Consider the following 21362-nt stretch of genomic DNA (forward strand, 5'->3'; position numbering starts at 1 on the left):
CTTGTATTTCACATTTTCATTCATGATTTGACACCCCATGTTCCCGCATTTGGCCCTTGGAGCGACCCTCCTCCCCCCAAGCCAATGCCAAACTCCCACCTGCCACATTCCCACTGCTGTCCGCATGTAGGCTTTAATAATGAATCACTTTTGTGCTCGTCCCGGTGATGTTTGCAATGACAGGCGCAGATTTCCGTCACTGCTGCCCACTGTACATGTCAGAATAACACTGCTGTTTACCAACTAATGTTTATTTTTCCTTTTTTTTTTCTTCAGGAGGAGGAGGAGGAGAGGGGTGTGAATAAGACCGATGCTCTGACACTCTCTGAGTGCTCTCTGACTGTCCTGCCCACACTCAAATCCATAACAGATTAGGTGTATACATTTTTAAAAGTCGTTTTTCGGCGTGCAGTAAAACCTCGCTTGGCGTCGTACCTGCCCTCGGGTTTAAGGAGTATTCAGGCACAGAAGAAAAGGAGGCTTTCCTTTCATTAAAACATTAGGCTCACAAACACAGAGGACTCCCGAGGGCGTGTCCTGAGAAACTTTTCAGCAGGATTTCCCTCGCATGTTGACGGGATTCCGTCCTGAGCTGTGAGTATTGCATAACTTAATCCATTGTTTTTCTTCTGGTGTTTTCCAGGTTACGTATTATATTATAAATAAATGAAATAAATAAATAAAGGTTTCTTATCTATCCCAGTTACAATATCTACAGAATACATATTATAGGTTTATCCAATATATAGCAGACTAATAACAATTACAATTGGGTAAATGTGCCACTGATTTCAACGTAACAAACCTCCACATTATAGGAATATTATGTATTGCTATGACTAAATAAATGTCCCAATCAAAAACACACGCAAACAGAGTCCTAAATAGATACTTTCCATATTTATCACCCCCGAGCTTCTTAAAATTTCCTCTCAGAAATTGTCAGACGGTGAGAAATATCTCGTGCCCGTGATATTACCCAAAAAAAAAAGAAGAAAGAAGAAAGTCTATTATTATCCGTCGACGAGGTAAGCTTCTGGTCCATTTCAGTGGCAGAGGGAATCCCTCAACGTCACCAAGGATACCAAACACAACATCAGGCACAAATATGGGCATGTACGTCAGCGGAACTCCGAGGCGGGACTAGACCGTTGAAATGTCTTGCTTCTACTCTGGGCTTCATTCATAAGACAAGATCTGCTACTGTGCACCGTAATATAGCAAGCGTCCTCCGGCGTTCCGTGAGCGGACTTTATGGATGTATATTTGCACGCTTGATAAGGTCGGATAACGGAGAGCACTGAGAGGATTTACCGCTGAACCGGGGAGGACTTTTTTCGCAGATTGAACTGGTAGACCTCCCTCCCCCGTCTAAAAGCGGGGAACTGGATTAAGAGTCTTCATGCAACTTTTTTGGAAAGAGACCAAGAGCGTTTCACCGGGGAATAACAAGAAGACTTACATAGGTAAGAAACGCTTACTTTTTGTGGCTGTAAGCGCAAACGGTTTGAGAGCAAAAGTCGCTTTTTGAAAGCGTTAAAGTAGGTCGGGAGCATCTGTCCGCTTCAGACGGCTTCATAGGAGATGCTTAAAGACAGTTTTCCCTGCTGACACCGGTTTAAACGCATAAAACAAGCTACTGCAGGCTATCATTTATGAGAGAACAGCCTAATTTAAAGCAAGCGCCAGCTGGCTTTGGTTAAGTGCACAGAGTTTAACATCAGTCATTCTCTCCCTACAGTACCTCTCCTCTTTTAGTAATCTTCTTGTGTGTGCCGCTGCCCTGCCGCTGCAGGTGACATCGCTCTCTCTCCGGTACCTGCAGGTGTCGCGTTCTCTTTCGGCCCCCCCGGGGAGATGTACCAAGGATTTCCCGGCGACCCAGACAGCGGTTCCCGTGGAAGCTCGTCTCCATCTATAGAGTCCCAGTACCTTTCCTCCGTGGACTCCTTCGGGAGCCCGCCGACCACCAGTGCTCCACAGGTAAGTTCCAGTCAGCAGACTGGAAATGTAGTGAAAACAAAAGTCGGAGAGCGTTTTTACCTCGGATTGTTTATTCGTTTAAAAATGCAATATGACTGACACGCGATCACTGGGTATGAACCTGTCATTTAATTATGACATGTGCTTTTGCTTAAACACACTCTGCATGGTGTGTCAGTTGTGTAAATATACAGAATATAAACGTATTTATGGCTTATGAAGCAGTGGGCTCTGTCACCGCTAACAGAAGACCGACTACACCAAGTCAGCACATTTGGTGTATCCGGTCTTTCTGCAGTCAGAACTTAAATGACCGGGATGACTGGATGTAAATTCAACGTCTGTGTGTTGACTGTAGCCCCGGTGGCGGCGTTGACAACGTGCTCAGCGCGGTTGACAGCGCTCTGGAACTCTCCGACGTAAGTGCCGCAGCCCCGCCCCTTTGCCCCGCTTCTCTCCTTCCACTCGCTCCGCTCTCCTCTCGCCGTGACGTAAATGTCCGTTCTATTTTGGAGTGCTACGTCGCGTTGCCAAGGGGAACACCGGGGGTGTGACGGGGGAGGAGGAAGGAGGCGGGAGAGACGCCGTTTAGAGAAAAACGATTGGTGGAGGCGGTCGCTCTCAGAGCCGCCCGTCCAAACGTCTGAACGCGCTTTCAAGTGAATATTAATGAACGGCGATACTCCCCCGAGTATGAAATATAAAATACCAGCGACAGATTTGAGCTTTCCACGACTATTTTTAGACATGGGCGCAGAGGAAAACTTAATAGTCTGTCTTTTTTATTTGAACAATAAAAACACCTACAGTCGTAAATTTCAAGTTGTTTTTTTGTTTTTTGTTTTGCTTAAAGTTAAACAAAACATTCTTGAACACCCTTTTAATTCAAATTCTCTATATAATGAGAAATCCAAGGCTGTTACCTTAACACGTTTTGGCTCCTACCTTTACAACAAATAGCATTTCCCCACTCTTTGGTAAATCCCACGGAAATGGTGGTTAAATGAATATCAAGAAATGCAAACAAGTCAGAAACTGGGTCTAGGTAATATAGGCCTACAACAGGGGTGTAAAACAGAAGACCCAAGTGCCAGAAGTGGCCACAAAAGTTTTTAATCTGGCCCACTTGACAGCTTTGGAAAATGTGAAGGAGTGCATAAATTTTAGATTTTTTGCTGTATTTTTTTCATAGGTTTTATGGCTTTTGTACTTCTCCCACGGCTATTTATACTTCACCAAAGTAGTAACAGATAAACAGCTAAATGGCAGAATGTTCCTGTTTTTTCACTGTCTACTATAGAAATGCACGATTTATAAAGTAAGTTTACTATAGAAAAAATAAATAAATAAAAAGAGGACATTCTGTCAACTAACAAACATTTCCAGCTTTATAATTGCAGGACAGTCTGCGCAATGAGCTAACAGAACTTCTTCCTTAATTTTATTTTATTTCTTACAATTTAAGCCCCAAGTGGAATTTCTCTATCATCTAGAAAAACTGAGTCATATCACCTAAAACTGCACTTGTTTTTCTTATATTAAAATATTTCAGGGGTTTAATGTATGATTAAATGTCTGTGGGCTGCACGTGGCCCACAATGTGAAATGAGTTTGATATCCCTAGCGTATAATGTCTGATCACTAAGCAGTCTTAACACTGTATCACATCCGGTAGCCTAAACCTTTCTTTATGTAATTGTTAACATAATGGGTCCAGGCATATTAAATTATTAATGTTAATATTCTTCTTACTGTTTGTGGCAGCCTAGCATGACTTTCCTAGTATATGATAAATAATAGTATCGCTTCAGCTGTTGTTTTATACATTCAGCCACATTCAGAGCAGAGGGTTTTTCACACCTTGTTGTAGTTTATCTACAGTCAGATGAGAATAGCAAACAGATGCAAATAGTTTTAGGTGAAATCTGAATTTAAAGCATTTTACACTTTAAAGCAGATCTTTATTGCAGCTGATGAGAATTTCAGTGCATGTTTGTACTAAATGTATCCGGTTTGCTACAGTGATCGGACTGATGCACAGATCCCAGCTTGTTTTTACTGGTTTTTCTATATTTGTCTGTATTTTTTTGCTGCTCTACCTGATCTGAGCTCTGGTCCATAAAACATAATTGTCGACATCTCCTCCTCAGGAGTGTGTGTCAGCAAGTGCTGGCTTGAGCATTGTGGACAGCGGGCCAGGGACAAGTGGTGGAGGTGAGATGCCCGGTTCATTCGTGCCAACCGTCACTGCCATCACCACCAGTCAGGACCTGCAGTGGATGGTACAGCCAACCCTCATCTCATCCCAGGCTTCTGGACAGAGTGGCTCCACCGGGACCACGACCATGACCCAACCAGCTTCACTGGTTGATCCATTTGACATGCCAGGCCCGAGTTATTCCTCGGGGTCTGGATTCACCCCACCGAGTTCAGACACTCCAGGGCCAGCAGCCGGCCCTGTCCGTCAGTCCAGAGCCCGAACTCGCCGTACACGAGAAGAGTCTGTGAGTGAAGATGGAGATGTTGGTGTGTTAGTAAGTTTGCGTGCTTGAATGGTTTGTCTGTTGACCCTCGCATGTTACACATGCACTGCAGGTATATTGTTTACGAGGAAGCCAGTAAAGGTAATAACGCTGTGTCTGTAATGTTAAGCAGTGGTGTGTGCTAACACTAATGGGTGGGTGGGTAATTAATTGGTGTATTTGGTGTTTGCTTTGGTATTTTCTCATTTGCACAAACCTACTAAACGGCAGAAGGCTAGTTCACTGTTCAGGCACAAGCAACTTTTATCTGTCAGCTGTGATTAAATTTAGCTTTTTATTTGGTGTTTTAAAGCTAAATTAGTCAATTAAAATAGCCAGTGGTTTTTTTTTTAAGCTAATCTGTATTCTTCCTTATCTTAGCTAACACCCGAGGAAGAAGAAAAGAGACGTGTTCGTCGAGAGAGGAACAAGCTGGCTGCTGCCAAATGCCGAAATCGCAGACGAGAACTTACAGACAGACTGCAGTCGGTGAGCCTGGCCCTGTTCTTGCTTTCAGAGCGAATGATGATGATAATTGCATATTTTATGTTACCTCCCATAGCATCGTGTGGTGGGGTAATAAATGCTTGCATGTGTGTACAAGAGAGAGGATTATGGTAATGGGTGTTTAGCTGCAGCGAAGACAATTACAGTCCTCAAAAGAGACTATTGTACTTTTGGTAGTTAAGGCCTAATTAACATACTCTTCTATAAGCCACCTTGCATATACGGCTGTAGGGGAAGCAGGGAGGTATTTCTACTGGAATAAACACAAAGAAGATTGGCATACCTAACACTCCTTTCTTCTATCTGCTCCACATCTTCTTCCCATTTCACCCACCTTTGCCTTGTTCCCGTCTCCTTCTTCCCCATTTTTTCTTTCATCCTCTGTACCAACCCACAGGAGACAGACGTACTGGAGGAAGCAAAGGCAGAACTGGAGGCAGAGATCTCAGAGCTACAGAAGGAGAAAGAGCGCTTGGAGTTTGTGCTGGTGGCTCACCAGGCAAACTGTAAGATCCCATACCAGGACCAGCCTCAGCAGGGCTCAGCACAGCTGCCTCCAGTGCAGTCCCAGCTGCCTCCCCAGGCCTTACAACCGCCTGTCTCCATTGTGGGCTTGACTGTGAAGGAAGACTCTTTCTATCTGCCTCCTGCCTACACAGCTCACCCGGCCTCCACACAGTCCCAGCCTCCGGTTCAACAGCAGCAGCAAGTCCAGCAGCAGCCTCAGCCTGGAATAATGCAGGAGGTAGAGTTCTCTAGTTCTTTTTATGGCTCAAGTGAGCCAGCACCTGGTGGGCCATGCCTTATGGTCAGCGACAGTGGTGGTGGTGGTGTTAACCATGACGATGCGGCCATTGGCAGCTACAACACCTCATACACATCTTCATTTGTGTTCACCTACCCAGAGGGAGCCTGCGGGGTCAGTGCCAACCAGCGGAACAGCAGTAGCGAGCAGTCATCCGATTCTCTGAACTCGCCTTCTCTGCTGGCGCTCTGACTGACCGACAGACACACGCATACACATGTTAACACGCACGCACATTATTCTCGCTGGAAGTAGAGGCTGAAGTACACGCACAGTACCGATCAGCCTCACCGATTGAGAAAAAAAATAACAACAAAAACAACCAATGGTTTACATCTGATTGGATTATAAGTTTACACATTCTGAAATGTATCCTAATTAAGAGCCATACAAATAGTTGCACATTAGGTCTAACCTTTAACATTCACTATATTTTAGTTTTCTATTACACTCGCAACTGGACATTATGGGTGAATAAAACTGGGTTACGAAAACCGAGTCCATGTTGCCAATCTTAAGTTCTGTGGCTTAACAGATTAATTCACAGTGAATTCTCCTAAGCTTGTACTCTGATTGAGTAAGAAACAACACGATCACTCCGACAAGCACAAGCGCCCCTAACTTGTTCCCTCTGTCGGTTGCCCCTCTTCCAGTGCTCCCATCCTTTTCCATGCTTCTCTTCCTCTCGCTGAATGTATTTGTGCAAATCTGAAATAGGGACGAAGGACGCTCTGTTCAGGTTCTCTTCTCGTGGGAGACAGGCTGCTGATCTCTCGCTCACCTCTAACTGTTCATCTGCTCGACTTCCCTCTGCTTCTTCATTTGCTGTTTGGACTTGGCAAGTTAAGGATCTGAGTGTCACAGCTCGCCACTAAATCTTGTGCTTTTTCCTTCTCTCGTTTTTTCTTTTTCTTCTTTTTTTTTTTAACAAAAAAACCACAAAAAAAAAAAATCTTCTGACGTCTGCCTACCTGCTGTGCGACCCATCTCTACCCATCTCTGTTTTCTCCTCTTCTGTCTCTTTCTCCTTCTCTCTGAAGTCTTCGACCCCCGAGAGCCCGAAGACACCCTCCAGCCCTTGGGACCTTGAGTGAAAGCCGGCTCAACTAACATGCCCCCCTTTGAACCCTGTCATACAAGGACATGGACGCAAGCCCAACCAAACGGAAGAGTCTTTTCTTGGAGCACGTTGCTCAAATCCTTACAGTGAACAGCAGCTAAATAATCTGAACACGCACACAGACGCATAATTGATGAACACACACATGCAAAAAAAAAAAAAAAATGCAAGATGGATGCCACTGTCTTCTGCTGAGCCATTTTTCATGTTGTTCACACAATGAAGATTAGACACACCAGTTGTGAGGATATAGAGAGACTTAAGGAATTAAGGAAGCAAGCAGGAAAGGCTCTGAGGGAGTCCGGATAGAGGATGGCTCTCATTTTAACGACGGATTTTTGTGACCAAAAGTTTAAAAAAAAGGAAACAAAACAAAACAACAACAGAAAAAAAGAATAAAAAAACAAACAAAACACACAGAAAAAAAATCTTCTCTTGCCAACTGTGTGGAAGGGTGACCTCAGTAAAAACACCTCCATACCACAGAGCCTCATCGCCCTGGGCCGACATGCGTATATTCACGCCATCGCTTTCAACAACTGAAGATGTTTGCTGCAGCGCACCAGCTCAGAGTTTTGCTCACACTCATTCAGATGTGAACCGATGCCTTTATTTAGAGGAGAGACTTTTTCTTTTTTTTTTCCTTTTCTGGGGATAGTGATTCAGACAACCTCTAAACATTGGGCTCAGTGGTCTCTGTACCTCCTCTGTTCTCTAACGGGGATGAGGCGGAGGTGCGTTTATTGTGAGTGCGTCCACTCTGAGGCACCTGGCCCGTTTATTTCTTTCTTTATTGAGGTTGACGGGGCCAGTGAGCACAAAAGCAAGACCTGGAAACGAAAGGGGAGAACGTGTGGGCTGTTGTTTTGGAGTAGAGCGTCCTTTCCTTTGCCTGTGAATTTGTAATTTTTTTTTCCCTGTATGTTTAAGTAAGAACCGTTATATATTTTAATGTTTATATTTGTTTGTGTGTTTAATTGTTTTGCATTGACCTCCGCTTTCTCCTGTACTGTTACCGTTTATTATTATTTTTGTATGTTTTGTCGTTTTAAGTGGGAGATTTCTTCACAAATGTTCCTATTATATCTGCATACTTATTGTTTCATTATCTTATTGTATTTTTTTTTCATTTGGCAACTTTGGAGGCATGCTGTGCACTACGAGGAAAAAAAATTTAAGTCCATACCCATCTACATAGTTAAAGGTAACATGTATATATATAAAAGTATATATACCATGATGTATGAATGTCTGTAGATCTAAATGGGATATTTTTGTCAATGAAGAACAAGATAAAATAGTAAAATCAATATTTTTCTAAATGAACAAACATATATATATATATATATATATTATAAAGTACTGCCCTGTCCCTCAACATGAAGCACGATGTCACTGCCTCTGTCAATGTGTATTTATGTTTTATAAACGATATAAAGCACTATCCGAGTTACATTAAATGTATGTTTCTAATGATGATGATGTTAGAAGGTTGTGGTAATGCCTTTGTTTTGTTTGTGTTTTCCTCTGTGAGGTCTGTCCCAAAGCTACTGACACCTTAATGCCACTTGCTCCTTAGCAGAAAACGAGGGGCAAAAAAAGTGATTGAATGTCAATGCGCATATTAAAAGTGTAAGTGTTCAGATGAAAACATGACGATTAAACTGTTTGATTTGTAAGGACAAAGTATTTCACACCCAGTGTAAACATGCCACTCAGTGGCGTTCGCATTTCCGATAAAAAGTGTTTGAAGCATAACTGCAGCCTTGATTGATGGGCGTCATCATGTTAAAGCTGATCCACTGGTATACTCGACAATACATGTTGCCTGTCTGAGATTAAAAAAAAAAAAAAAACAACCAAAAATCAAATGTTGTATTGCATTTGCTGGATGAGAAGCTTTATTTTTCAACTAATAAACATGTTTATTCCAAAAAGAAAATAAATTGCTGGATTAATGGTATAAATCTTTGCTAAATAGTGGCTCTGGGTGGTCAGAAAATGGGCAGACCTCATGTTTTTTTTGTTTTGTTTTTTAAATGTTGTATAAGGACTGTGTTTGTACAGATGTTGGAGATGCCTTTTTGATCTCTATCCAAATGCAAATGTGATGAGAATATGTTCTGGTGTCAGAATGAGCATAAAACATATTCAATAGTTCTCATGTAAATAGATTTTTGTGGTGCTACTTGTACTAGACTACATCGATGAGACCGTTGAGCGGTGGAAAAGTCACCGAAGGTCCAGACAAATGAAAACGCTGGTTGTCTCATCAGAATTTTGTATTCTGAACGAAAGCTGACAACAGTGAATTCGATGCAGCTGAAGCTCTGAATACTCAGTAATAGTTTAATATCAACTGCCTGTTCCATCTCCAAGTGTGGAAAAAATAGATCTCAGAAGGCCCTTGTACTGTACCTGCATTCCACACTTACATCTCTGATCATCACACAACATATTAGACTCATTCTTTAATGAAATTTGTTTGCTTTGGATTTAATTGAAATCGTTTTTATTTTTCCTTTGATAATTGTGAGGTTACAATAACAAATGGGTTGCTCATAAATTGGAAAAGGTGACACAAAAGGACGAGAAGAAATATCCAGCTGTGCGATGGCTATGTTAGCATTAACTGAAAACAAAAAAAGAGTTTTCTTATTTTTCTATGATGAGGTGAATGTTTCTATGTATTTCTATTTTTCCACAATTCCCATATGAGCTCCAGTTTCATATCATCTGTTATGAAATGCAATATTATTATCCTCTTGGATGAACATAATGTAGCAAATTACACAGTGATCAAACTGACTGCTACTATATGTCAAGTGTGATGATGTATTGCTTTAATTAACACGTTTTCTTACAGTATTAAACGTTATCCTTATTGTTTAAAATAACATCTAGTGTGAGACAAACGTCATAGAGAATGTATCAAAAAAATTTATAATTTTTTATTTATATATTGATGATACATAAAGATTAAAGTTATAGAAAGCCACTGCTTTTATCAACATCTTTTCTTGTTTTTTAAATAAACCCTCATATTATTTTCTGTGAGTGAAAGTTACAGTTTTGGAATACATAATAAATATGGGTACAGAAGTGAAGGGCGTGAAGAAATTCTATGAAAGATGTAATTAAACATACATGGATTATTACATAACGTGCTCATGAAGGTGCTCTGATATCAAATTATCAACTGATCTATTTTGTAGTCCATTTACATCGCCCTAATTTATTCTGTACGTCACAAAAATGTAATGTTTACTTATTTTTACAGCCTTATTTTCATTTTTTTTTATCTTGGAAGAGTACAAAAGTGTATGACATATTTTCCGTGTCACTTTTGCGGTCTCTGCTCTGTGAGCTCCTGTGTCCGTTATTCCACCTCTGGCTTTGCCATCTTAAAAGAAGTTTACATTACGTTTTTTTTTTTTCCCTCATTTTCTAGACTATGAGAGCTGGGTGAGCTGTCTCCTTTAATGATGGTTTGGCTAAATGCCTTACATTTTTCCAGTTTATGAAGAATTGCATAAATAACATATCTTGAGGTGCACTTCTCTTGTGTGTTTTTTACACTTGTTTTGCTCTTTTTGAGCTCCTTAAAAGATTTACTTGAGTCGAGACTGCAGAAGTTGAGCAAGAGCCTGAAAAGTGCATGTATGTATCATTTTTCTGAACTGCAGTTTCTTTTCTTTATATTTTATCCTGATGATTATTTTCATACATTCCACAAAATGTAAAAATAATAATAATAATATTAATAAAAAAAATATCCATCACAGTTCTTTGGACATTAAGTATTATATGCTGTACTATCTTGTTATGTTAAATCAATCTGATGTCTACTGTCACAACAAATCCTTACATTTAACAAGCTCCAACCAGATAACATTTTGCTTACATTAATGAAATAACATGTTGTAACGCTTGGTTTACTCTGTGTTTAAATTCCTGTAATTTACAGAAAGATGCAGATAGACGAGTACAATGTATTTATGAAACGCAATATGCAAAAGGTTCACTGGCAAGTCTCAAAATTCAGTTTATTTGTACATCCCAGTCTCAAATATAGAGGTTCAAAGGGGTTCTTCTCTGTGAGGAGGATTAAATTACCAGCAATTTGGGACTAAAGGATTGTAAAGTGAGTAGGGACAGAGTAGCCAACTTTCAGACATATAAGAAGGTCCAAGATCATTTAGGATTTTATATACATATATGTAAGAGTCAGTCAAAAGTCAATGAGATGTGCTGTGAGATACTGGAAGCCAGTGTAGCTCTGCTAAAACTGGACTGATCTACTCCCAGTTATTTTTTTTTTCTTTAGTTAATAACCTTGCAGGAGAGCTTTGGATAATCTTTTTGGGATGTCCAGAAAAAAAGAGCACAGCAGTTCCACTGGACATGAATGCAAGAACAAGGTTTTTAGAGTCAGAGTATATCAGGAAGGGTTTTATCTTGGATATATTCTTGAGATGTCTTACTGATGGAATTAATGTGAGGTTTAAAGCTCAAATCAGAATTTAAAACAACCCCACGACTTTTAACTTGTGGTTTTCCTCATACCCAGTGACTTGTAAGAGTATAATAAATTGATTATAAAAAGAAGACTTATAAAAATGCTTATTTATTAATGTTTTTCATTAATCTGTATATTAACTGTGTGTAAAATGTCTATGTTACTTATCAGAGCTGTGCAGAGCTTTATAGTGCCTTTAATTATTTTTTTGTTTGGGTGAGGGCACTTCATGTTTCATTTTTGAAATTAGAAGGATGAACACAAAGCACTGATAAACAGAAAGTGAATACTTACCTCCATCAAGTGGTCAGAGACTTCACTCCGGATGTATTTTTGCTTTTGCTGCTGCAGGTGAGGCCTGTTGCTCCATATCTGCTTAAAAGAAAAAAGCTTATTTTCAAACGTACGTAAGCAGTAAAATTCAAATAGTGACAGCCCTCAAACTTAAAGTGACTGTCACTGGCTGTCATTTATAGTCATTCACTGAACAAAGAATCAAGTTTTTGGTTACCTAAATGGACATCAAAACTGGCCTCCACTGTGAGGCTGTAGAAAGGCATGGATTTATCCAAACCAATCAGCAAAGGTTAGGTTATATGAGTGTCATTATTGCATATGGACAATCAGCAGTGGCCTGGAGCAGTTCAAACAATGATGTGTGTTTTTTTCCCCACATCATTCAAAAAAAGAAAAAAAATAACCCGGTTAAATACAAAATGCAGTTTACATTATTTATGACTAAATTATTAAATTCATCAAGGGAAAAACTATTCAAACCTACCTGAACCTGTGTGAAAAAATAACTACACCCTAAACCTTTATTGTGTTGTGCCACCCCTTGACAGCAAGAACTGCAATGGAGCATTTGTGATAACTGCAATGAGTCGTTCACATCACTGTGGAGGAGTTTTGTCTCACCCTTCTTTGGAGAAGTGTTTTAAATCAGCCAAAATTGAGGGTTTTCAAGCATACACAGCCTTGTTCAAGGTCATGCAAAAGCTTCTCAATAGGATTTAAGCCCAGACTTTGACAAGGCTATTCCAAAACCTTCATTTCATTTTTTTGAGCCATTGGATTTGCTGGTGTTTTGCTAAATAACCCAAGTATGTATATCTATATGTAATGGAACTCAAACCTTCCAAGTAGTTCTCCCTTTGTCTCATCACGCTACAAAATATTTTGTCTTGGAGATCATCCAGATATTTTTTGTCAAAGGCGCAATGAGCCTTATTCAGCAGTGGTTTTCTCCTTATAACTCTCCCGTGGATGCCCTTTTGTTACGCAGTCTCTTTCTCATTTTTGAATCATGAACTCTGACATTAACTGATTCAAGTGGTGCCTGCAGTACTTTAGATGTTATTCTGGGTCTTTTGTGATCACCTGGATGTGTTGATGCACTCATGCAGTGGTTTTAGTAGGCTGGGCAGTTCTGTGAAGTTTCACCACTTGGTAACTTTTTCCAGACAGATAGATGTCAAAGGTTTTTTTGAGTGTGGCATGGCGTGTTGCTTTCTGAGATCATTTATCCTTCTTCACTTTGTCAGACAGTGAAAAAGGTTCTTTTAAGTGATTTCTTGATTCAATCAGTCTGGAAGAAATCAGGGCTGGGTGTGGCTATGAGAATAGACTCAGCTTTCCAGAAATGTGGTTTATGGGAAATGACACAGGCTAACAGAGAGAAAGACAACTATTTACGTCTTTGACTAATGTTAGAATTTGTTTGATGATCTAAAATATGTAAGTCAGAAAAATATACAAATAAAAAATAACTCAGGAAGGGGGCACATAGTTTTTCAGAGCAATGCAACATAAAAACAGCAATGTCCTGTAGTATAAAACTCTAGGTTTGATTTGTTTATTTTTTAATTCATGCATTTCTGATTTTCCTATAAATAATTAAAGTGAACATCACCTGATGCTGGCATTGATTTGTGTGATTTTCCGGTCTTCGTCGCTCTCTAGCGTCCCAGACTGAAAACTTTCCGACCGAAATGTTTCCGGATCCGCCGGAAGTTGGGGACCTTTCTGCATGCGGGTGACGTCACCACACAGTCGTGAACATGGCGTCCGTGACAACAGGTGAGAGCACAAAGGCCCGGCTAGCCGGTGTTAACAAATGGTTGATTTAAATTATTTCAGCAGTACTTCGCCAGATATTAACACTGGCACCTCGTCTTGAATGTTTACGAGCGTTTGGGTTCACAGCGATCCCCGCAGAACAGCTTTTATTCGCGGCTACTGGAGCCGCTCACACAATGCTAACACAGAGTGCTAGGACAAACAACCGTGTTACTGAGTTTTGTGTCGCTCTCTGAAATGTGGGATTTAATCTTTAGTGGGAAAACAATCGTAAGGGGGAACTGTGTCCTAGATTAGTGGCCAGTTTAACCTCTGAATCGTCCAACTTGTCTCGCCGCTAATGCTAACGTTAGCCTACCAGCTCCGGAACATCTACCACTCCGCTTTGTCTTCAATCTTAAAACGAAATGATTTTTAAATAGTCTATCTCTGATTTGCTTCTAAGTGCTATGACAGTTTAATCGCCGTCCGTGTCTCCGCGTGGCCGAGTTTCACGTCGGGCATAGCCATTGTTGTGGCAGCTGTTGTGTTTCCTTCACAGTTTATCTGCTCCTGCAGCCACAGGACGGTTCATATGTGGGGTTATAAATAGCCTCCAGCTGGTCACGATCAGCATGTATTAGACATCAGTATGCTGCTGTCTCTGATGGTTTATGTCTCCCACTGGCGTCTTGTTACACTGTAGTATTACTTTGAACAGTCCCACATTACACATAGTGTGATCACAGCCTGTGGAATTCGTGGGCAACTTGGCCAGGAGTTTTGGTTCTTGCTGTTGTGTTTTGATTTCCAATTTTTCTGTTCTTAACAAAAGCAAACTGGAGCAGTGACACTGTAGACGTTAAAAAATCAACAAGTAAAGAACTCATTACTTGCAACTGTAGTTGTGGCATTGTTTATTTATAAAGACCCGTGTTTGATTCTGCTTAAGTTCTTTGGTGGTTAATGTTTCAACCTTTCCATTTTTCTTTTAAGCCACCTCAGAATGGATTCAGTTTTTTAAGGATGCAGGGATCCCAGCTGGTCTGGCTGTCACATATGCTGTTTCCTTCGTAGACAACAGGTAAAGACATTTTGGCCTCGTGAACACATTCATGCTGTGATCATGTGCACTTTATTAATGCTCTCATTGTTTGTCCTGATTGTTTAATCCTCGGCAGAATTCAGAAGAACATGTTAATGGACCTCAGTAAAGACATCATGATGGACCTCGGCATTACTGTAATTGGGGACATCATTGCCATTCTTAAACATGCCAAACAGGTCTACAGGCAGGTGAGCCAGACTTGATCTTTTAATGTTATGAAAAGCTGAAAATTATTCACTGTTAACAATTGTGTTTGTCCAGAAGTCTACAGACAATATAATCGTGTATTGATTTAAAATAGCCACCCCTATATGGTAGCGCTAGGGTTTATTTTAAAATTGCAGCATTAGGTGCAGATTTTACTCAACACTTTGTTTTCCTGCTCTGTTTTTTAAGGACATGTGCAAAATGGCAACTGAGGCCATCTCATCAGGACAGACCAGTGTTCAAGCTGAGCTCAGAAGAACTGCCAACACCCGTAAGTAATGACATGTTAATTTATTTTGTAAAGTATGAGCCTTTATTAGAAGTCAAAGGAGCTTCAAAGAAAAGCGTCTGGACTTCTTTAAGTTGCTTGAAGACGTTTCACCTCTCATCCGAGAAGCTTCTTCAGTTCTAAGGTCAAATGGTGGGAGAAGATAAAGGAAGCACTCAAAACATGCGGCTATCCTAATTGGGCGTTCATAAAGTCAGCAAAGAGGCACAGAAAAGAAGATCAGACACCAGCGAGGGAGGATAAGAAGGACAGACGCAACAACATTGTCATCCCCTATGTAGCCGGTGTATCAGAAAAACTCAGGAGGGTTTTCTCCAAGCATGACATCCTGGTGCATTTCAGACCCAGCAACACACTCAGACAAAAACTGGTTCATCCAAAAGACAAAACTCCAAAACACAGACTTGACAATGTGGTGTATGCTGTACAGTGCAGCGAGGAATGCCCAGACCTCTACAATGGAGAGACCAAACAGCCACTTCACAAGTGCATGGCACAACACAGAAGAGCGACCTCCACAGGACAAGACTCAGCAGTTCATCTGCATCTAAAGGACAAAGGTTACTCTTTCAAGGATGCTAACGTTCACATTTTGGACAGAGAGGACAGATGGTTTGAAAGAGGAGTGAAAGAAGCCATCTATGTCCACTATGAGCGACCATCTTTGAACAGAGGCGGTGGTTTACGACACCAACTGTCTGCCATCTATAATCCAGTTTTGAGTTCCCTCCCCAGACGTCTTAACGCCTACTCACATCCTGGGCCATCTGACCTCAGGAATTCACATGACAAGGTGGGGCCAGGTTTCACAATGAGCTCACCCGAAACTCTGGCTGATTGGGACCCACACCCAGTTTCACACCTTGGCTCAGGCGATTAGACGATCATCAGGGGGTCCTTTTGTCCCTCTGTGGGGGGATACTTCCACTAGGTTTAAATCTGGGACTCTCCACCATTTGACCTTAGAACTGAAGAAGCTTCTCGGATGAGATGAGTGTTCAGATTTTCTTTGAGTTTCTGTTCTAACTGAAGTTAACTGGCCGACATTTGTTCAGCGGTGAGCAACATTTTCCAGCAGTAAGTTCTGGTTGTATCTAAATCACTCAAGTCACTACGGAGGTCAGACAGTGACCCAGCTGTTTGACCCATTAATGAGCCAAGCCAGAAGCATTATGAATCATCTATTCCACTGTAATGTGGTATGTCAGTGGGAATTATGCACACATCTATGTGCGTAATCATTTCACCTGCCATGATTCAGAACTGAAGAAGCAGATGTAATCAGGCGGTTGAAGCTGTTTACGTTAAGGAAAAGATGATCTAATGAGTGAAAGATCTGGAGTTCGACCTCAGGAGGAGACGCACATTTCTTTGGGGTTGCATCAGAATGGCAACCAGTTTAAAAACACTGCCAAATCAAACATGTGGAGCTGCCTGCTGTGGCGACCCCTTGTGAAAAAGGGAACAGCCAAAAGTGGCTTTGTAGTGTTCAACATGTTATATTTGGATTCACCAAGAGAGGAGAAAAGACTTCTACTGGCCCAAAAAGTCCCCAAAATAACAACAAGGAAAAAATATCCCAGAGAGAAAGAGAGAGAGGGAGAGACAGATAGATAGCCAGCCTTATCTTAGGGTTGCTTTAACTTTAGCTTTTGGTCCAGGGCCAAAAGTCTTGTCTTTTCCTTAATTCTTAATTCTTTTAAATTAGTATTTATCTCCCTCTGAACTGCACATTTTTCGGGTTACTCTTTTAATGTTTTGTGAATCCCATCCGTCTTTACCTCTTTGGTACAAAATAAAGCGTATAGACTTAAGAAGTAAGATTGTTACAATCTTTTATTTTGTTCCTCAGCTGCGACACGCATGATAGCCAATGCTTTGAGCCATGACTCTCCACCAGCCACGCCAGCCCGCCGGCCTGACAACCGCCTCTCCGTCACAGTGTCCAACACGCAAGCAAACAAGAGTAACAAAGCAGGTAGATTAAATAAACGTATGTTTGTGTTTCACCCCATCCGTCCCCTGTTTCCTGTTTCCCTGAAGCCAGGAAAGCCCTCTTTTTACTCATGTTTGTTCCTTATGTGCTCCACAATTTGTCAGTTATACGCCAACCAGCTGACGAGGGGAACGGTCTGCCTGTAGTGAAGCGTCGCCGCGTAACAGCTGAGATGGAAGGCAAGTACATCATCAACATGCCCAAGGGCACCACTCCTCGCACACGCCGAATCCTGGCCCAGCAGGCCAAGAAAGGTAGGCCTGATGAGGTGGCCTCACCAACAGCTCGCCTAACTAACGCGCTACTCACAACAACTAATCAAACTTGAAGCTCTAATGAGTCTCCCTCCTAAAAAGTACAACTATTGATCAGGTGCTGATGATCAGAGTCTGTTTGACCCTCACCGTCTGCCCTTGTTTTTACTAATCCAGCTCATTCTGCCAATAAAATTCCCCCTCACACTTATTTTTTTCCCCCGTTTGTCTCACATTAACTAAATTTTACTTCTTTTTGCTCTTCTGATTTTTCCTCCCTGGCATGAGCTTGCATTTGGATTGTGTTGTCATTCAGCGTCAACACATTTTCTCTAAATTTATGAAGGAAACATCACTTTTATAGCTGTAAAAGCTGCAGTGAAAATCATGCTTTCATGATAAATGTACCGACACTATCTAACAAACCACCGCAGCCCATTGAACTCACCGGAAAATCAAGTTTGCAACTTAGAAGAATGGTGTACTCCGGATAGAGTAATTATTAGCAACTGGGTGTAACTCCTTTCTGTGAAAAGACCAGGTCAGTGTTGACACACGTTTCAATGCCTTTTTTGAGGCAGCTTTTTTGTCTGGTTCAGTTACTTTGCGCCGTTTACAGTTGTTGCAAATGCTTCCTGTGGGATTTACCACCACTGAATCAAGCTTTCCACCATCTGAAGTGATATGACCACACAGCCAACAGGAACGCCCTTTCAAAGAAAGACTTCAGAGTCTGAAAACAGAAGAAGTCTATTGTTTCCTTTTACACCACTTAAGTTAACTTGGGATGTTTGTTTACTGCCTATCCCAGCTTTAACTGGTTTGTCATGTTAGCAATTAAAGTAAAAGAGGTTTTCTTTAGCTGACTTAAAACAACAGGAGTTGATCAAAATATTTTTCTAGGCAGATGCATTTACACTCGACTCTCCAAAAACCCATATACAAAAACACAAAACTCACAAACACTAGAATACAAGCATGGGAAAGCAAAATGAAACAAAATAATATAAAACCCAGTGACACACTGTTAAAATTTACATTTACATTGTTGTAGGCAAGAAAAAAAACAAATCAAATGTTTGTTTAATTCTAATCAGTGTGACTTTAGTTTTAGTTTTCAAAATAAAAGCAAAAATTCTCAACATATTACATGTATGGAGAATACTGTCAAAATTTCCAACATGTAATTATAAACCACAAAATAGAAACGACTGGAGTGATTTTTTATTTTTTTAATATTTTGTGTAAACATCGAGAAGCATATAGGCTACATTCTGGTGGTCAAAGGTCACCGCGATCTCCTGAGACTCGTTTTTGTGCACAATCAAATAAGTCACACACCGACTATAACAACGCTCAATACAAATTCATGGCAGAATAACAGAAACTGAGCAAAGGTAAACTAACAGACTTTAAAGAACAACTACAGAGCGGTGGTACTGACAAATATTTCTTCACCTTCTCTCTTCCACTGTAATCTGTATGTCGCAGAGTTTCTTTTTTGCTGATTAGTTTTGCTGGAAAAAAAATATTTTATTTTGCTTATTTGCTCTTCTCTTCATGAAGGTTTGAAACGCACGTCTGTGTTTGCGAGACTTGGAGCTGAATCGAAGGCAGACACGACAACGGGCGGTAACAAGGTGAGCCCTGTCGATGTACATTAACAGCGTTCTGCATGTTAAAGATGAGTTCTGAGCTCATAGCGCTCATATTTTTGCAGCCGACCGGCGTGTTCAGCCGCCTCGACAGAGGGGAAGAAGCTGCAGACGAGCCGACAGCTGGAAACGCAGGTGAAAACGAGGACGACAGCGATGGAGAAGGCTCTGTCCTCCAGTATGCTGGCGTCCTCAAGAAACCCCCTTCCCTCCAGAAAAAAGAGTCTGCGATAAAAGCGCCCCCCATCACCCTGCGGCGCCTCGGCGGCAAATTCAAACTACCTCCCTCTGATACACCCACCTCCTCCTCACCTTCCCTGAATGGTCTCCCCCCTGCTAAGATTAGTGTTCTTCAGAGACTGGGCAAGCCCCCCGCAACACACTCAAAAACCAGTGTGTCGCAGACACCCGCTGACACACAGGACAACAGAGTGACCAGCACCAGATCCCGAGCCCAGGAGAGGACGACTGTAGCAAGCTCCAAGGTGAGCAGCAGCACCGGAGGAGCTGGAATGGGAGGAGAGTCCGCGGGAGCCCAGATGGACGTTAAAGCTATCAGTGTTTTCAAGAGACTGGGCAGCAAGAGAACCTAACACACTCACCCCACCACCACCACCCAAAAAATACTCTTTCTTTACACTCTTTTTAAAGTTTGTATCGCCAACTTTTAGGATTTATCTTGCTGCAATATTTTTTGTTTTGTTTTTGTGTTTGGATAAATGACAAAGATTATCATTTACATTACACTCATTATTCATGCTGCCATTGGAAAAATGTTTACCGTTTAGTGTCCAAACCTATTATTTAAGGACTTATGGTCTGCATTTGTTAGCTTAAAGCATGAGCTTGACATACGCTACCCCCACCACACCCCACACGAGGATGCTGCTGCTGCCTCCACTCCCTGAATGCCCCTGAATGAATAGTGAGGCTGTAGAAAATGTTGCATCTCCAAGAATAATTATGTAAGTGTTTTATTGATATTTGCCTGAACATGTAAAATGTACAGATTTTTGTTTTGTTTTATTTTATTTTTTATTTTTAAGTTAAATACACAGGACAGCAGTCAGACTAGTAAGGAGATGATAAGTTAAAGTTAATCTTCTAACCTTCACATAAGAATTACCTCCTTTTCAAAGTATGAAAAGTGTCGATAACAAGCTTCTGAACTCAGACCCCGAACTTGTGAGAGGGGAAAGGAAAAAATTCAAACTATTAAACAGAACAACCTCGATGAACACTTGAATCTTTGGAAAGCAATGCACCTCCTCCTCCTCTTCTGTGCTTTGTGGAGTAGAAGTTGACACCTTCGAACTAAAGGCACCTTTTCTATCGTAGTACTGAACGTTTTCTATAACCACCTACTTGAAAGCCGACTCACTAGAATATTTCTTTTGTTTTTATGCAATGTATAGATTTGTTAGACTTCACACACACATATTTTTCTATGTGGACGTTCTTCTATCATGACGTATCCTTACAAAAGGAATTCAGCGATGCCATCGGGCCCAGCTCGATGTAGTCCACTCAAACCAGTGTTGCTCATTACTCCTGATGTGCAGTTTTTGTCTGTCAGACTTCATGCCAGAGCTTCGTTACATTGTAAATATTTTAAAATGCTAAGGATTTTTTCCCCTGTGTTTAAAGAATTAATATCTGGAAAACACACCAGGAAATGTCACGTTTTCTTTTTCAAGGTATGAAGGAAAAGTGTGCTTGAAAAAAAAAATTAAATGTTGAAAAGGTGTCAGATGTCTGGGTTTCTCTTTTTCTTACTACAAGAGGACATTGAGACAGTACTTTACTGTTTTAGTGGAGATATCATCTGAACGCCCCTTCCAACCTCAGACTATAAATGCCCTCTTCTCCAATACCCGCTGTTCTTGTTTCCATGCCCCACCCTTCCCCCCCTTTTTCCCTCTCTTCTCCTCTTCTCTCCTCCTCCCTTCCTTCCTTCACTTCTCGTTAGTACATGGGGATCTACCGCAGCACCATTTCATACATCCTCATCCCTCTTCGCTCATCGTTTCCGAGGATGTGGTCCCAGTTATTGAAGGTGTTTTCGTCAAAGTAAGCATCCCCTCCTCAAAGTGACATACAGCAAGAAAAGGGTTCAACTTCACTGAATATAAGCTGATTAGCCAGCTGTTGGTCTGTTTGGGAAACCAATGATGTTTCCACTGATCCATACATACATATTTTACATATTAAAAATGACGAAGTTGATCATATAATATTTAAAATTAGAGCAAGATAAATATTAGACTTCTTCATTTTAAATCTTTAGCAGCAATTTTCTCTCCTGATTTTATTTACTTCATTGTTGTTCGTTCTGGTAG

The 21362-nt window shown here is 41.0% G+C and overlaps 2 protein-coding genes across 6 annotated transcripts; both read left to right on the forward strand.

Moving 5' to 3' along the window:
- The first annotated feature begins 581 nt into the window (after positions 1–581).
- On the forward strand, positions 582–9097 carry fosb (FosB proto-oncogene, AP-1 transcription factor subunit). Of its 4 annotated transcripts, none has more exons than XM_006795354.3 (5): positions 582–594; positions 1826–1983; positions 4134–4517; positions 4887–4994; positions 5410–9097. In XM_006795354.3, the coding sequence occupies exons 2-5, from the start codon at positions 1858–1860 to the stop codon at positions 6007–6009; spliced, it is 1218 nt and encodes a 405-aa protein (XP_006795417.1). In that variant the 5' UTR covers positions 582–594; positions 1826–1857; the 3' UTR covers positions 6010–9097. The 4 variants fall into 4 exon arrangements, with proteins under 4 accessions (XP_006795417.1, XP_035765675.1, XP_006795415.1 ...); XM_035909782.2 differs by lacking the exon at positions 582–594 and adding an exon at positions 1198–1466 and having other exon boundaries at positions 1796–1983; XM_006795352.3 differs by lacking the exon at positions 582–594 and adding an exon at positions 1198–1466 and having other exon boundaries at positions 1796–1983; positions 4134–4487.
- A 4364-nt stretch (positions 9098–13461) lies between these two features.
- c14h19orf47 (chromosome 14 C19orf47 homolog) lies at positions 13462–19637 on the forward strand. Of its 2 annotated transcripts, none has more exons than XM_087851007.1 (8): positions 13462–13535; positions 14511–14598; positions 14696–14810; positions 15019–15100; positions 16971–17096; positions 17219–17368; positions 18935–19008; positions 19089–19637. In XM_087851007.1, the coding sequence occupies exons 1-8, from the start codon at positions 13517–13519 to the stop codon at positions 19614–19616; spliced, it is 1182 nt and encodes a 393-aa protein (XP_087707133.1). In that variant the 5' UTR covers positions 13462–13516; the 3' UTR covers positions 19617–19637. The 2 variants fall into 2 exon arrangements, with proteins under 2 accessions (XP_087707133.1, XP_087707134.1); XM_087851008.1 differs by having other exon boundaries at positions 17219–17293.
- Positions 19638–21362: the final 1725 nt, after the last annotated feature.

The sequence above is a fragment of the Neolamprologus brichardi genome, chromosome 14 (genome assembly GCF_056152115.1).
Source record: "Neolamprologus brichardi isolate AB-2024 chromosome 14, ASM5615211v1, whole genome shotgun sequence".
Taxonomy (NCBI): Eukaryota; Metazoa; Chordata; class Actinopteri; order Cichliformes; family Cichlidae; genus Neolamprologus; species Neolamprologus brichardi.

Coding starts and splice junctions, on each gene's coding strand:
- fosb (XM_035909782.2), top strand. CDS start 1,403: ATGCAACTTTTTTGGAAAGAGACCAAGAGCGTTTCACCGGGGAATAAC. Junction 1,984..4,133: donor CGACCACCAGTGCTCCACAG/GTAAGTTCCAGT, acceptor TCTCCTCCTCAG/GAGTGTGTGTCAGCAAGTGC. Junction 4,995..5,409: donor TTACAGACAGACTGCAGTCG/GTGAGCCTGGCC, acceptor ACCAACCCACAG/GAGACAGACGTACTGGAGGA.
- c14h19orf47 (XM_087851007.1), top strand. Junction 14,599..14,695: donor GTTTCCTTCGTAGACAACAG/GTAAAGACATTT, acceptor AATCCTCGGCAG/AATTCAGAAGAACATGTTAA. Junction 17,097..17,218: donor AAACAAGAGTAACAAAGCAG/GTAGATTAAATA, acceptor ACAATTTGTCAG/TTATACGCCAACCAGCTGAC.